Genomic DNA, 16,505 nt, shown 5'->3' with positions numbered 1-16,505 from the left:
ATCAGCTGAAAGGTCCTGTGTCCTTTGTTCAGTCAGTGAGTCTTGTGTTTCTTTCACCTATAGGTTTGTAGTTAGATTCAGTTCTGTTAAAATGGTTTAACTTAATCATGTGTAGCTGGTTCGTGCCTTTGTCTGACCATCGGCCGTTAACGTGTGTGTGTGTGTGTGTGTGTGTGTGTGTGTGTGTGTGTGTGTGTGTGTGTGTGTGTGAGTGTGTCAGATGCCCTCCCTGTGTGTGTGTGTGTGAGTGTGAGTGTGTCGGATGCCCTCCCTGTATATGGGAGTGTGTCGGATGCCCTCCCTGTGTGTGTGTGTGTGTGTGTGAGTGTCGGATGCCCTCCCTGTATATGGGAGTGTGTCGGATGCCCTCCCTGTGTGTGAGGGTGTGTCAGATGCCCTCCCTTTACCCCTGATCGACGCCGTCCTGGTGCAGTTGTAAAGCACGGCCAGTTCTCCAAACGCCGTCCACACAGAGAGCGACGAGATCAGCTTCTGGTTCTGAAGCACCTCCAGCCTCCCGTCTGCAACGACAGCACGGGTTACTCATGGACCTGCAGACCCCCCCACAGACCCCCACATGGACCTGCAGACCCCCCCACAGACCTGCAGACCCCCCCACAGACCCCCCCCACAGACCTGCAGACCCCCCCACAGACCTGCAGACCCCCCCACAGACCCCCCCCACAGACCCCCCACAGACCTGCAGACCCCCCCACAGACCCCCCCACAGACACCCCCACAGACCTGCAGACCCCCCCACAGACCCCCCCACAGACCCCCCCACATGGACCTACAGACCCCCACATGGACCTGCAGACCCCCCCAGAGACCCCCCCACAGACCCCCCCACAGACCCCCACATGGACCTGCAGACCCCCCCAGAGACCCCCCCACAGACCCCCCCCACATGGACCTACAGACCCCCACATGGACCTGCAGACCCCCCCACAGACCCCCCCACAGACCCCCCCACATGGACCTGCAGACCCCCACAGACCCCCCCAGAGACCCCCACATGGACCTGCAGAACCCCCACAGACCCCCCCAGAGACCCCCCCACAGACCCCCCCACATGGACCTACAGACCCCCACATGGACCTGCAGACCCCCCCACATGGACCTGCAGACCCCCCCACAGACCCCCCCACAGACACCCCCACATGGACCTGCAGTGCTGCTCGTGGCCTCTAGGGGCACCAGTCCCTTAGTACTGCTTTAGGGCGAGGCACAGCAGGTGAATAGGGGAAACATTTATATTAACTCGGGTGTAACGGTTCACGGGGATGTATTGAACCGTTTCGGTTCGGCCTGTTCGGTTCGGTGGATTATTTTCATTAAATAATGTACATTTATTATTAGCGTCATATTAAGCGCCGCGGAACAAAGTTCCTACGCGAGTTTCCGCACGGACGCTAATGAGTGACGCACATTGAAGCTGCACGAGAGAAACGGTGTCACGGCAACAGCGACAGAGAAGCCAGAGCTGGAAGACCCTCCACATCATTAAAACTCATGACGGGGACAGACGAGTGGATAAGAGTGCAATTTATTTAAAATGTCACCCAAATGTGTCGCTTTTATTTATTTTATGCAATAATTCTATTGTGTATTGGCAGCTTTTCAAAAGAAAAATGTTGTTAGTTCTTATTTATTTGTACCGAAAATGAACCGAACCGAGTCCAAAACTGTGAACCGAACCCAATACAACTTTAGCGTCCGTTACATCCCTAATATTAACAGATATCAATGTGAAACTGTTGCTGTCGATCACTGGCATAAATGTGAGAAAGAACACATACATCTTTTCATATAAGAACAAGGTGTTTTATGCCTAAAAATGCCCCAAATTTCCCATTTTATCGGCGACGAAATCTGAATAATGGACAGAGCTACATTCAAATGTATGGTGTCATTTTATTGATAAATGAGTTACCAAGACTTTCTCAAATAATCTGTTTTTTAGTGGATAATGTTGTAAAAAGTTAATTTTTGCCTCATTTTCTGACATTCAAAACTCAATAAATGGGGCTTTAGGGATTAAATAATAAAAAATCCCCCTGGAAAAATGTTCCAAATATTGTTCAGTCCAAGGCTGGAAAATGTGAAGTCTTTAGGTCCGACTGACGTGGACATAGTGTCGCCACAATGACAGAAACATGTGTTTGGAGAAAAAGGCCCTTGAAATTGCGTTCTCCCATATAAGTCTATGGGGGAACTTTGAATCAGCGCAATATTTAAACATGTTATTGTGAAGATCAGGGATATTTTCAGTTTCCGGGTGAAAGCTTATATGTTCAGAGACAGATGTGGCCCAAAACCTGAAAACTGAACAAATATAGTTTTGCCTGTCGTGTCTCCCCTTAAAGAAAATAACCCCCAGTTCTTGTTTGGTCTCGTTCCAGTTCACCTGCAGCAGCCGAGCAAACAAACACATGAACGAGTTAAAGCTGCTCCCAAATCCCTGCGCTCAGAACCAGGTCGATCAATGAGGCTCGGGGGATTTAGGACACGAGGCCGGTCACGTCCACTCCCTTCATCACACGGGAAACACGTGTTCTGTTTCCACTCGTCATTCAGGAAGTCAAGCACACGTGTTCACCAATCACGCTACACAAAATACATCACATGTTACACTGAAATTAAACAATAAAAACTCCAGCTAGCAGAACTAATGCTCATCCGGATATTAGACTTTTTCTTCCCCTCCATTGGCAGGAGTTCTTGATAATGAGCCTCTCAGATGGAACATGACTCCTCCCCCTCAGACAGTATTTGTCATTATAAGTAAAAAGAGTTTATTGTAACTCCCTCCAGGACCCACAGAAACCCAGGCCTCTCTGTTTTTATACCTTTTAGACAGATGTTTGTGAAGAAGTGCATGTTGGGAGTTCTCAGGTGACCCTCCTTCCCTCTAGTTTCCATTGAAAGGATGTTCCATCTTCACTCCACACCTCCCTGACTCTGAGTTTTACCGTTTCATTACCGACGCCGACAGTGAATCATTTGGTTTTGTGAAGTCGCGCGAGGAACCTGATCAACGGACGCACATTTTAAGATAGTTCAGAAGTTTTACAAACGTTGAAGCAAGTTGCAAACGACCGGATTAAAGGATTAAAGTGGTGAGTGCCTGAGAAGAACGACATGCAGATACTGTCCTGGGTTTTGTAGCTTGTACTGGTTTATTTTATCGCTAATGGCCTCACTGTAACCGTTCCATGGCTTTAGAACCTGCTCCAGGAGAAGGTGTGGAGATGATGTAGAGCTCTTGTCTGTAACATGTTGGTCAAAGGTGAGAGTGACTCGTTCAGCTGCCGTGTCCGGCTGAGGAGGCCTCCATCACTGTCATGGCTAGTTTAGCTGTGGAGACGGACCAAAGGAGGACCATATCTCGGCAGGAAAAGGGAAGAACTGTGAAGGAACTCTGGAGATCTGAGCTCATGCTGAGACCCAGAAAAAGCTCGTTTACTATGAACTGATGAACTAATACTGGAGTAATTCTGTTCCTCCTGATGGAGCTGGAGCTGGACCTCTGATCTCCTTCACCGTCAGCGTTCCCCACTCAAGGTCAGGTCACGGAGCTGAGCCCGATACTGAGGGCTGACCACGCCCCTCCCTGACCACGCCCCTCCCTGACCACGCCCCTCCCTGACCACGCCCCAATCCCTCTGCGTTCACAAACCCCGCCCTGCCCAGCTGTGACTGATGTTTCTTTATCAACTTAACCTGGTTGTAATGTTGCATATTTTCGTTTGTAAGGTTTGTAAGAGAAATGCACCGTATAAATAAAGCTGCCTTGAACTTTACAATAATGTTTCACATCATAATAATTAAAGAAATGAACATTTAAAGTCTTTCTGGACATAAATAAATCCCAGAATAACATATTTGTAGTAGTAGTAGTTGTAGAACATGTATTGTCCCCTTGGGGAATTTCCTTTGCAGTAAAAATACTCAAAAATGATCCAAACACTGACGACGTGTAAAGAACCTGAAACCTCGACCTCGATGATGTGAAACTTGTTACCACCGTTTATTGCTCTATATATTATACACTTTTATAAAGTGGCCCTGAACGCACAAACAAACCTTTACTTATAGATACAGATTTATACAAACTCCCTAAAACATGTTTATGAATGTGCACTTTTTAAAATGACATTAAGAGAGCACACGCCCAGAAAAGGAAGTCCCGCCCCCAGATTATCCAGAACCTCATTGGCCTCTGATCGTTCCTTTACCTTTAGGAGTATTTATTTAAATATCCTCATTTCTTTTTCTTTAGATGATCTTGATCTATATCAGACTAATACGCTCAGTTTCTCCTGTACAAGAATCCAGAATGTGGCTCGTTTCTATTCACTTCAGTTACTTCAGTTACTGTTACTTCAGTTACTTCAGTCACTTCAGTTACGCTTGTGATGAAAGGACTTTTGATGCTTGGTGACCCTAACCTGTACTAGATGTTTCCACCCTTTGTGAGTCTCACCTGCGAGCACGAACAGGTGCTGTCCCGTCTCCCCCTGCCGCGTCACATGCTCCCCCTGCTGGTAGGTCCTGGGATACATGCAGTCCACCATGTCCCTGATCTGCTGCTGCTCCAGACGCTTCAGGTACTGGTTCCTCAGGAGGGCTTCAGTCAGAGGCTTCTTCACACTGATAATATAAAGAAAACTGTTATTTATATGGGGTTCCTCAGGAGGGCTTCAGTCAGAGGCTTCTTCACACTGATAATATAAAGAAAACTGTTATTCATATGGGGTTCCTCAGGAGGGCTTCAGTCAGAGGCTTCTTCACACTGAAAATATAAAGAAAACTGTTATTTATATGGGGTTCCTCAGGAGAGCTTCAGTCAGAGGCTTCTTCACTGATAATATAAAGAAACTGTTATTTATATGGGGTTCCTCAGGAGAGCTTCAGTCAGAGGCTTCTTCACTGATAATAAGAAACTGTTATTTATATGGGGTTCCTCAGGAGAGCTTCAGTCAGAGGCTTCTTCACACTGATAATATAAAGAAAACTGTTATTTATATGGGGTTCCTCAGGAGGGCTTCAGTCAGAGGCTTCTTCACACTGATAATATAAAGAAACTGTTATTTATATGGGGTTCCTCAGGAGAGCTTCAGTCAGAGGCTTCTTCACACTGATAATATAAAGAAAACTGTTATTTATATGGGGTTCCTCAGGAGAGCTTCAGTCAGAGGCTTCTTCACACTGATAATATAAAGAAACTGTTATTTATATGGGGTTCCTCAGGAGGGCTTCAGTCAGAGGCTTCTTCACACTGATAATATAAAGAAACTGTTATTTATATGGGGTTCCTCAGGAGGGCTTCAGTCAGAGGCTTCTTCACTGATAATATAAAGAAAACTGTTATTTATATGGGGTTCCTCAGGAGAGCTTCAGTCAGAGGCTTCTTCACTGATAATATAAAGAAAACTGTTATTTATATGGGGTTCCTCAGGAGGGCTTCAGTCAGAGGCTTCTTCACACTGATAATATAAAGAAACTGTTATTTATATGGGGTTCCTCAGGAGGGCTTCAGTCAGAGGCTTCTTCACACTGATAATATAAAGAAACTGTTATTTATATAGGGTTCCTCAGGAGGGCTTCAGTCAGAGGCTTCTTCACTGATAATATAAAGAAACTGTTATTTATATGGGGTTCCTCAGGAGGGCTTCAGTCAGAGGCTTCTTCACACTGATAATATAAAGAAACTGTTATTTATATAGGGTTCCTCAGGAGAGCTTCAGTCAGAGGCTTCTTCACTGATAATATAAAGAAAACTGTTATTTATATGGGGTTCCTCAGGAGAGCTTCAGTCAGAGGCTTCTTCACACTGAAAATATAAAGAAACTGTTATTTATATGGGGTTCCTCAGGAGAGCTTCAGTCAGAGGCTTCTTCACACTGAAAATATAAAGAAACTGTTATTTATATGGGGTTCCTCAGGAGGGCTTCAGTCAGAGGCTTCTTCACACTGATAATATAAAGAAAACTGTTATTTATATGGGGTTCCTCAGAGCTTCAGTCAGAGGCTTCTTCACTGATAATATAAAGAAAACTGTTATTTATATGGGGTTCCTCAGGAGGGCTTCAGTCAGAGGCTTCTTCACTGATAATATAAAGAAACTGTTATTTATATGACACTTTTCATGTGGGAACATGGAAATGAAAAGACCTCAGGCCTTTCATGGTAATGTGTGCAGTTTGGAATTGGTTTCTCTCTTATTTTCATTTCCATTGTAGATTCTCCCTGAAGGCGTTTTGTGGAATTATGTTTTCCACAAACAAATTTAAAACACATTTTGATCACTGCTTTGTACCTGCAATGGTTTTCTCTGAAAACACATGAAGAAAAATGAAGCTCATCAAGAAAATGGCAAGAAAAAACGTGTGGCCTTTTCCTCCATGAGTTCACTCAGGGTTTCACGTCTGCAATGACAGTGAATATATCAGTCTGTCTCTGGAAAGTTAAAGTTATTCACTGAATGCTCAAAGACTGAGGTCTGCTCCCGTCAAAGCGTTTCTATGGAAACGTCCAGCTGTGATTTAGTGTTTTTAAAGTATCTGCCTCTTAAAGCGATGACCTCACGGTGAGCGGATCTCCAGGACCAGAGCTGATGAACTAAGAGGAGCTTCCTGCGCTCGTTATCAGAGATCAGCAGATGGCGCCGTTAGCGAGAGACGGAGGGACGTTTATCTGTTTGATTCGACAGAAACCTGATTAAAATCTCATTATTCTGACGTTTGTTCAGAGTAACGGGAAAAAAACACAGCACCATCTTCAGAAACGCTAAAATACTGCGATACTGATATACGACCTTTAATCCTATTTAATACGTTTCTTTAAAGTCATGATTTTTACATCCTGAACCAGAGCTACGTCCACGAGCAGAGGGTTAGCACCAGAGCTACGGCCACGAGCAGAGGGTTAGCACCAGAGCTACGACCACGAGCAGAGGGTTAGCACCAGAGCTACAACCACGAGCAGAGGGTTAGCACCGGAGCTACGACCACGAGCAGAGGGTTAGCACCAGAGCTACGACCACGAGCAGAGGGTTAGCACCAGAGCTACAACCACGAGCAGAGGGTTAGCACCAGAGCTACGACCACGAGCAGAGGGTTAGCACCAGAGCTACAACCACGAGCAGAGGGTTAGCACCGGAGCTACGACCACGAGCAGAGGGTTAGCACCAGACCTACGACCACGAGCAGAGGGTTAGCACCAGAGCTACGACCACGAGCAGAGGGTTAGCACCAGAGCTACAACCACGAGCAGAGGGTTAGCACCGGAGCTACAACCACGAGCAGAGGGTTAGCACCAGAGCTACAACCACGAGCAGAGGGTTAGCACCAGAGCTACGACCACGAGCAGCGGGTTAGCACCAGAGCTACGACCACGAGCAGAGGGTTAGCACCAGAGCTACGACCACGAGCAGAGGGTTAGCACCAGAGCTACGACCACGAGCAGCGGGTTAGCACCAGAGCTACGACCACGAGCAGAGGGTTAGCACCAGAGCTACGACCACGAGCAGAGGGTTAGCACCAGAGCTACGACCACGAGCAGCGGGTTAGCACCTGAGTGACGTCCACGAGCAGAGGGTTAGCACCAGAGCTACGACCACGAGCAGAGGGTTAGCACCAGAGCTACGTCCACGAGCAGAGGGTTAGCACCTGAGCTACAACCACGAGCAGAGGGTTAGCACCAGAGCTACGACCACGAGCAGAGGGTTAGCACCTGAGCTACAACCACGAGCAGAGGGTTAGCACCGGAGCTACAACCATGAGCAGAGGGTTAGCACCAGAGCTACGTCCATGAGCAGAGGGTTAGCACCAGAGCTACGACCATGAGCAGAGGGTTAGCACCGGAGCTACAACCATGAGCAGAGGGTTAGCACCTGAGCTACGACCACGAGCAGAGGGTTAGCACCGGAGCTACGACCACGAGCAGAGGGTTAGCACCGGAGCTACGACCACGAGCAGAGGGTTAGCACCAGAGCTACGTCCACGAGCAGAGGGTTAGCACCAGAGCTACGACCACGAGCAGAGGGTTAGCACCCGAGCTACGTCCACGAGCAGAGGGTTAGCACCGGAGCTACAACCACGAGCAGAGGGTTAGCACCAGAGCTACGACCACGAGCAGCGGGTTAGCACCCGAGCTACGTCCACGAGCAGAGGGTTAGCACCGGAGCTACAACCACGAGCAGAGGGTTAGCACCGGAGCTACGTCCATGAGCAGAGGGTTAGCACCAGAGCTACGTCCACGAGCAGAGGGTTAGCACCAGAGCTACGACCACGAGCAGCGGGTTAGCACCCGAGCTACGTCCACGAGCAGAGGGTTAGCACCGGAGCTACAACCACGAGCAGAGGGTTAGCACCGGAGCTACGTCCATGAGCAGAGGGTTAGCACCAGAGCTACAACCACGAGCAGAGGGTTAGCACCAGAGCTACGTCCACGGGCAGAGGGTTAGCACCTGAGCTACAACCACGAGCAGAGGGTTAGCACCAGAGCTACGTCCACGGGCAGAGGGTTAGCACCTGAGCTACAACCACGGGCAGAGGGTTAGCACCAGAGCTACGACCACGAGCAGCGGGTTAGCACCAGAGCTACGACCACGAGTAGAGGGTTAGCACCAGAGCTACGACCACGAGCAGAGGGTTAGCACCTGAGCTACGACCACGAGCAGAGGGTTAGCACCAGAGCTACGACCACGAGCAGCGGGTTAGCACCAGAGCTACGACCACGAGCAGAGGGTTAGCACCAGAGCTACGACCACGAGCAGCGGGTTAGCACCGGAGCTACGACCACGAGCAGAGGGTTAGCACCAGAGCTACGACCACGAGCAGAGGGTTAGCACCAGAGCTACGACCACGAGTAGAGGGTTAGCACCAGAGCTACGACCACGAGCAGAGGGTTAGCACCTGAGCTACGACCACGAGCAGAGGGTTAGCACCGGAGCTACGACCGTGAGCAGAGGGTTAGCACCGGAGCTACAACCACGGGCAGCAGGTTAGCACCAGAGCTACGACCACGAGCAGCAGGTTAGCACCGGAGCTACGACCACGAGCAGAGGGTTAGCACCTGAGCTACGACCACGAGCAGAGGGTTAGCACCGGAGCTACGACCACGAGCAGAGGGTTAGCACCGGAGCTACGACCGTGAGCAGAGGGTTAGCACCGGAGCTACAACCACGGGCAGCAGGTTAGCACCAGAGCTACGTCCACGAGCAGCGGGTTAGCACCGGAGCTACAACCACGAGCAGCGGGTTAGCACCGGAGCTACAACCACGAGCAGCGGGTTAGCACCAGAGCTACGTCCACGAGCAGCGGGTTAGCACCAGAGCTACAACCACGAGCAGCGGGTTAGCACCGGAGCTACAACCACGAGCAGCGGGTTAGCACCGGAGCTACGACCACGAGCAGAGGGTTAGCACCAGAGCTACAACCACGAGCAGCGGGTTAGCACCGGAGCTACGACCACGAGCAGAGGGTTAGCACCAGAGCTACGTCCACGAGCAGAGGGTTAGCACCAGAGCTACGTCCACGAGCAGAGGGTTAGCACCGGAGCTACAACCACGAGCAGCGGGTTAGCACCGGAGCTACGACCACGAGCAGAGGGTTAGCACCGGAGCTACGACCACGAGCAGAGGGTTAGCACCTGAGCTACAACCACGAGCAGCGGGTTAGCACTGGAGCTACGACCACGAGCAGAGGGTTAGCACCAGAGCTACGACCACGAGCAGCGGGTTAGCACTGGAGCTATGACCATGAGCAGAGGGTTAGCACCGGAGCTACGACCACGGGCAGCGGGTTAGCACTGGAGCTACGACCACGAGCAGAGGGTTAGCACCAGAGCTACGACCACAAGCAGAGGGTTAGCACTGGAGCTACGACCACGAGCAGAGGGTTAGCACCAGAGCTATGACCACGAGCAGAGGGTTAGCACCGGAGCTACGACCACGAGCAGAGGGTTAGCACCGGAGCTACGACCACGAGCAGCGGGTTAGCACCCGAGCTACGTCCACGAGCAGAGGGTTAGCACCAGAGCTACGACCACGAGCATAGGGTTAGCACCGGAGCTACGTCCACGAGCAGAGGGTTAGCACCAGAGCTACGACCATGAGCAGAGGGTTAGCACCAGAGCTACGACCATGAGCAGAGGGTTAGCACCAGAGCTAAAACCACGAGCAGAGGGTTAGCACCAGAGCTACGACCACGAGCAGAGGGTTAGCACCGGAGCTACGACCACGAGCAGAGGGTTAGCACCGGAGCTACGTCCACGAGCAGAGGGTTAGCACCTGAGCTACAACCACGAGCAGAGGGTTAGCACCGGAGCTACGTCCACGGGCAGAGGGTTAGCACCAGAGCTAAAACCACGAGCAGAGGGTTAGCACCAGAGCTACGTCCATGAGCAGCGGGTTAGCACCTGAGCTACGTCCACGAGCAGAGGGTTAGCACCCGAGCTACGACCACGAGCAGAGGGTTAGCACCTGAGCTACGTCCACGAGCAGAGGGTTAGCACCAGAGCTACGTCCACGAGCAGAGGGTTAGCACCTGAGCTACGTCCACGAGCAGAGGGTTAGCACCAGAGCTACGTCCATGAGCAGAGGGTTAGCACCGGAGCTACGACCACGAGCAGAGGGTTAGCACCGGAGCTACGACCACGAGCAGAGGGTTAGCACCAGAGCTACGTCCACGAGCAGAGGGTTAGCACCGGAGCTACGACCACGAGCAGAGGGTTAGCACCGGAGCTACGACCACGAGCAGAGGGTTAGCACCGGAGCTACAACCACGAGCAGAGGGTTAGCACCGGAGCTACGACCACGAGCAGAGGGTTAGCACCAGAGCTACGACCACGAGCAGAGGGTTAGCACCAGAGCTACGACCACGAGCAGAGGGCTAGCACCAGAGCTACGACCACGAGCAGAGGGTTAGCACCAGAGCTATGACCACGAGCAGAGGGTTAGCACCAGAGCTACGACCACGAGCAGAGGGTTAGCACCTGAGCTACGACCACGAGCAGCGGGTTAGCACCAGAGCTATGACCACGAGCAGAGGGTTAGCACCAGAGCTACGACCACGAGCAGAGGGTTAGCACCAGAGCTACGTCCACGAGCAGAGGGTTAGCACCAGAGCTATGACCACGAGCAGAGGGTTAGCACCAGAGCTATGACCACGAGCAGAGGGTTAGCACCAGAGCTATGACCACGAGCAGCGGGTTAGCACCAGAGCTACGACCACAAGCAGAGGGTTAGCACCAGAGCTACGACCACGAGCAGAGGGTTAGCACCAGAGCTACGACCACGAGCAGAGGGTTAGCACCAGAGCTATGACCACGAGCAGAGGGTTAGCACCAGAGCTACGACCACGAGCAGAGGGTTAGCACCTGAGCTACAACCACGAGCAGCAGGTTAGCACCTGAGCTATGACCACGAGCAGAGGGTTAGCACCAGAGCTACAACCACAAGCAGAGGGTTTGCACCTGAGCTACAACCACAAGCAGAGGGTTAGCACCTGAGCTACAACCACAAGCAGAGGGTTAGCACCAGAGCTACAACCACGGGCAGAGGGTTAGCACCGGAGCTACGACCACGAGCAGCGGGTTAGCACCAGAGCTACGACCACGAGCAGAGGGTTAGCACCTGAGCTATGTCCACGAGCAGAGGGTTAGCACCAGAGCTACGTCCACGAGCAGAGGGTTAGCACCAGAGCTACGACCACGAGCAGAGGGTTAGCACCAGAGCTACGTCCACGAGCAGAGGGTTAGCACCGGAGCTACGACCACGAGCAGAGGGTTAGCACCAGAGCTACGACCACGAGCAGAGGGTTAGCACCAGAGCTACAACCACGAGCAGAGGGTTAGCACCTGAGCTACGACCATGAGCAGAGGGTTAGCACCAGAGCTACGTCCACGAGCAGAGGGTTAGCACCGGAGCTACGACCACGAGCAGAGGGTTAGCACCAGAGCTACGACCATGAGCAGAGGGTTAGCACCCGAGCTACAACCACGAGCAGAGGGTTAGCACCAGAGCTACGACCACGAGCAGAGGGTTAGCACCAGAGCTACGACCACGAGCAGAGGGTTAGCACCTGAGCTACGATCATGAGCAGAGGGTTAGCACCGGAGCTACGACCACGAGCAGAGGGTTAGCACCAGAGCTACGACCACGAGCAGAGGGTTAGCACCTGAGCTACGATCATGAGCAGAGGGTTAGCACCGGAGCTACGACCACGAGCAGAGGGTTAGCACCGGAGCTACGACCACGAGCAGAGGGTTAGCACCTGAGCTACGATCATGAGCAGAGGGTTAGCACCGGAGCTACGACCACGAGCAGAGGGTTAGCACCTGAGCTACGTCCACGAGCAGAGGGTTAGCACCTGAGCTACGACCACGAGCAGAGGGTTAGCACCCGAGCTACAACCACGAGCAGAGGGTTAGCACCAGAGCTACGTCCACGAGCAGAGGGTTAGCACCCGAGCTACAACCACGAGCAGAGGGTTAGCACCCGAGCTACAACCACGAGCAGAGGGTTAGCACCGGAGCTACGACCACGAGCAGAGGGTTAGCACCGGAGCTACGACCACGAGCAGAGGGTTAGCACCAGAGCTACGACCACGAGCAGAGGGTTAGCACCAGAGCTATGACCACGAGCAGAGGGTTAGCACCAGAGCTACATCCACGAGCAGAGGGTTAGCACCAGAGCTACAACCACGAGCAGAGGGTTAGCACCGGAGCTACGACCACGAGCAGAGGGTTAGCACCAGACCTACGACCATGAGCAGAGGGTTAGCACCAGAGCTACAACCACGAGCAGAGGGTTAGCACCAGAGCTACGACCACGAGCAGAGGGTTAGCACCAGACCTACGACCACGAGCAGAGGGTTAGCACCAGAGCTACGACCACGAGCAGAGGGTTAGCACCAGAGCTACAACCACGAGCAGAGGGTTAGCACCGGAGCTACGACCACGAGCAGAGGGTTAGCACCAGAGCTACGACCACGAGCAGAGGGTTAGCACCTGAGCTACGACCACGAGCAGAGGGTTAGCACCAGAGCTACGACCACGAGCAGAGGGTTAGCACCGGAGCTACAACCATGAGCAGAGGGTTAGCACCAGAGCTACGTCCATGAGCAGAGGGTTAGCACCAGAGCTACGACCATGAGCAGAGGGTTAGCACCAGAGCTACAACCACGAGCAGAGGGTTAGCACCGGAGCTACGTCCACGAGCAGAGGGTTAGCACCAGAGCTACGACCACGAGCAGAGGGTTAGCACCGGAGCTATGACCACGAGCAGAGGGTTAGCACCAGAGCTACGACCATGAGCAGAGGGTTAGCACCAGAGCTACAACCACGAGCAGAGGGTTAGCACCGGAGCTACGTCCACGAGCAGAGGGTTAGCACCAGAGCTACGACCACGAGCAGAGGGTTAGCACCAGAGCTACGACCACGAGCAGAGGGTTAGCACCAGAGCTACGACCACGAGCAGAGGGTTAGCACCAGAGCTACGTCCACGAGCAGAGGATTAGCACCAGAGCTACAACCACGAGCAGAGGGTTAGCACCTGAGCTACAACCACGAGCAGAGGGTTAGCACCTGAGCTACGACCACGAGCAGAGGGTTAGCACCTGAGCTACGTCCACGAGCAGAGGGTTAGCACCAGAGCTACAACCACGAGCAGAGGGTTAGCACCGGAGCTACGACCACGAGCAGAGGGTTAGCACCGGAGCTACGACCACGAGCAGAGGGTTAGCACCAGAGCTACGTCCACGAGCAGAGGGTTAGCACCAGAGCTACGACCACGAGCAGAGGGTTAGCACCGGAGCTACGACCACGAGCAGAGGGTTAGCACCGGAGCTACGACCACGAGCAGAGGGTTAGCACCGGAGCTACAACCACGAGCAGCGGGTTAGCACCAGAGCTACGACCACGAGCAGAGGGTTAGCACCGGAGCTACTACCACGAGCAGAGGGTTAGCACCTGAGCTACGTCCACAAGCAGAGGGTTAGCACTGGAGCTACAACCACGAGCAGCGGGTTAGCACCAGAGCTACGACCACGAGCAGAGGGTTAGCACCAGAGCTACGACCACGAGCAGCGGGTTAGCACCGGAGCTACAACCACGAGCAGCGGGTTAGCACCAGAGCTACGACCACGAGCAGAGGGTTAGCACCAGAGCTACGACCACGAGCAGAGGGTTAGCACCGGAGCTACGTCCACGAGCAGAGGGTTAGCACCAGAGCTACGACCACGAGCAGAGGGTTAGCACCGGAGCTACAACCACGAGCAGAGGGTTAGCACCGGAGCTACGACCACGGGCAGAGGGTTAGCACCGGAGCTACAACCACGGGTAGAGGGTTAGCACCAGAGCTACGACCACGGGCAGCGGGTTAGCACCAGAGCTACGACCACGGGCAGAGGGTTAGCACCGGACCTACGACCACGAGCAGAGGGTTAGCACCAGAGCTACGACCACGGGCAGAGGGTTAGCACCAGAGCTACGACCACGGGCAGAGGGTTAGCACCAGAGCTACGACCACGAGCAGAGGGTTAGCACCGGAGCTACAACCACGGGCAGAGGGTTAGCACCAGAGCTACAACCACGGGCAGAGGGTTAGCACCGGAGCTACAACCACGGGCAGAGGGTTAGCACCGGAGCTACGACCACGAGCAGAGGGTTAGCACCGGAGCTACGACCACGAGCAGAGGGTTAGCACCAGAGCTACGACCACGAGCAGAGGGTTAGCACCAGAGCTACGTCCACGAGCAGCGGGTTAGCACCGGAGCTACGACCACGAGCAAAGGGTTAGCACCAGAGCTACAACCACAAGCAGAGGGTTAGCACCGGAGCTACGACCACGAGCAGAGGGTTAGCACCAGAGCTACGACCACGAGCAGAGGGTTAGCACCAGAGCTACGTCCACGAGCAGCGGGTTAGCACCGGAGCTACGACCACGAGCAGAGGGTTAGCACCGGAGCTACGACCACGAGCAGAGGGTTAGCACCGGAGCTACGACCACGAGCAGAGGGTTAGCACCGGAGCTACGACCACGAGCAGAGGGTTAGCACCAGAGCTACGACCACGAGCAGAGGGTTAGCACCAGAGCTACGACCACGAGCAGAGGGTTAGCACCGGAGCTACGACCACGAGCAGAGGGTTAGCACCAGAGCTACGTCCACGAGCAGAGGGTTAGCACCAGAGCTACGACCACGAGCAGAGGGTTAGCACCAGAGCTACGACCACGGGCAGAGGGTTAGCACCAGAGCTACGTCCACGAGCAGAGGGTTAGCACCAGAGCTACGTCCACGAGCAGAGGGTTAGCACCAGAGCTACGACCACGAGCAGAGGGTTAGCACCGGAGCTACGACCACGAGCAGAGGGTTAGCACCAGAGCTATGACCACGAGCAGAGGGTTAGCACCAGAGCTACGTCCACGAGCAGAGGGTTAGCACCGGAGCTACGACCGTGAGCAGAGGGTTAGCACCAGAGCTACGACCACGAGCAGAGGGTTAGCACCGGAGCTACGTCCACGAGCAGAGGGTTAGCACCAGAGCTACGACCACGAGCAGAGGGTTAGCACCAGAGCTACGACCACGAGCAGAGGGTTAGCACCAGAGCTACGACCACGAGCAGAGGGTTAGCGCCGGAGCTACGACCACGAGCAGAGGGTTAGCACCAGAGCTACGTCCACAAGCAGAGGGTTAGCACCTGAGCTACGACCACGAGCAGAGGGTTAGCACCTGAGCTACGACCACGAGCAGAGGGTTAGCACCGGAGCTACGACCACGAGCAGAGGGTTAGCACCGGAGCTACAACCACGAGCAGAGGGTTAGCACCGGAGCTACAACCACGAGCAGAGGGTTAGCACCGGAGCTACGACCACGAGCAGAGGGTTAGCACCAGAGCTACGACCACGAGCAGAGGGTTAGCACCGGAGCTACGACCACGAGCAGAGGGTTAGCATCAGAGCTACGACCACGAGCAGAGGGTTAGCACCCGAGCTACGACCACGAGCAGAGGGTTAGCACCAGAGCTACGACCACGAGCAGAGGGTTAGCACCTGAGCTACGACCACGAGCAGAGGGTTAGCACCTGAGCTACGACCACGAGCAGAGGGTTAGCACCGGAGCTACGAGCAGAGGGTTAGCACCTGAGCTACGACCACGAGCAGAGGGTTAGCACCTGAGCTACGACCACGAGCAGAGGGTTAGCACCGGAGCTACGTCCACGAGCAGCGGGTTAGCACCCGAGCTACAACCACGAGCAGAGGGTTAGCACCGGAGCTACGACCACGAGCAGCGGGTTAGCACCAGAGCTACAACCACGAGCAGAGGGTTAGCACCTGAGCTACGACCACGAGTAGAGGGTTAGCACCAGAGCTACGACCACAAGCAGAGGGTTAGCACCAGAGCTACGACCACGAGCAGCGGGTTAGCACCAGAGCTACGTCCACGAGCAGAGGGTTAGCACCGGAGCTACGACCATGAGCAGAGGGTTAGCGCCCGAGC

The 16,505-nt window shown here is 53.7% G+C and overlaps 1 protein-coding gene across 1 annotated transcript in view; it reads right to left on the bottom strand.

The window, feature by feature from the left end:
* LOC306982705 (cGMP-dependent protein kinase 2-like) overlaps positions 1-16,505 on the bottom strand; it is a gene marked incomplete at both ends in the record, with an annotated part of 69,729 nt that overhangs the window by 1,137 nt on the left and 52,087 nt on the right. The window contains 2 exons of the mRNA XM_079583172.1: positions 408-521; positions 4,487-4,653. Of these exons, the coding sequence (XP_079439298.1) occupies positions 408-521; positions 4,487-4,653 (281 nt within the window). The remainder of the gene's footprint in view (positions 1-407; positions 522-4,486; positions 4,654-16,505) is intronic.

This window comes from Gobius niger, assembly GCF_951799975.1.
Source record: "Gobius niger genome assembly, contig: SCAFFOLD_70, whole genome shotgun sequence".
NCBI classification, from domain to species: domain Eukaryota; kingdom Metazoa; phylum Chordata; class Actinopteri; order Gobiiformes; family Gobiidae; genus Gobius; species Gobius niger.
The sequence above is the reverse complement of the archived record's forward strand: the minus strand, read 5'-3'. Positions and strand labels throughout refer to the sequence as shown.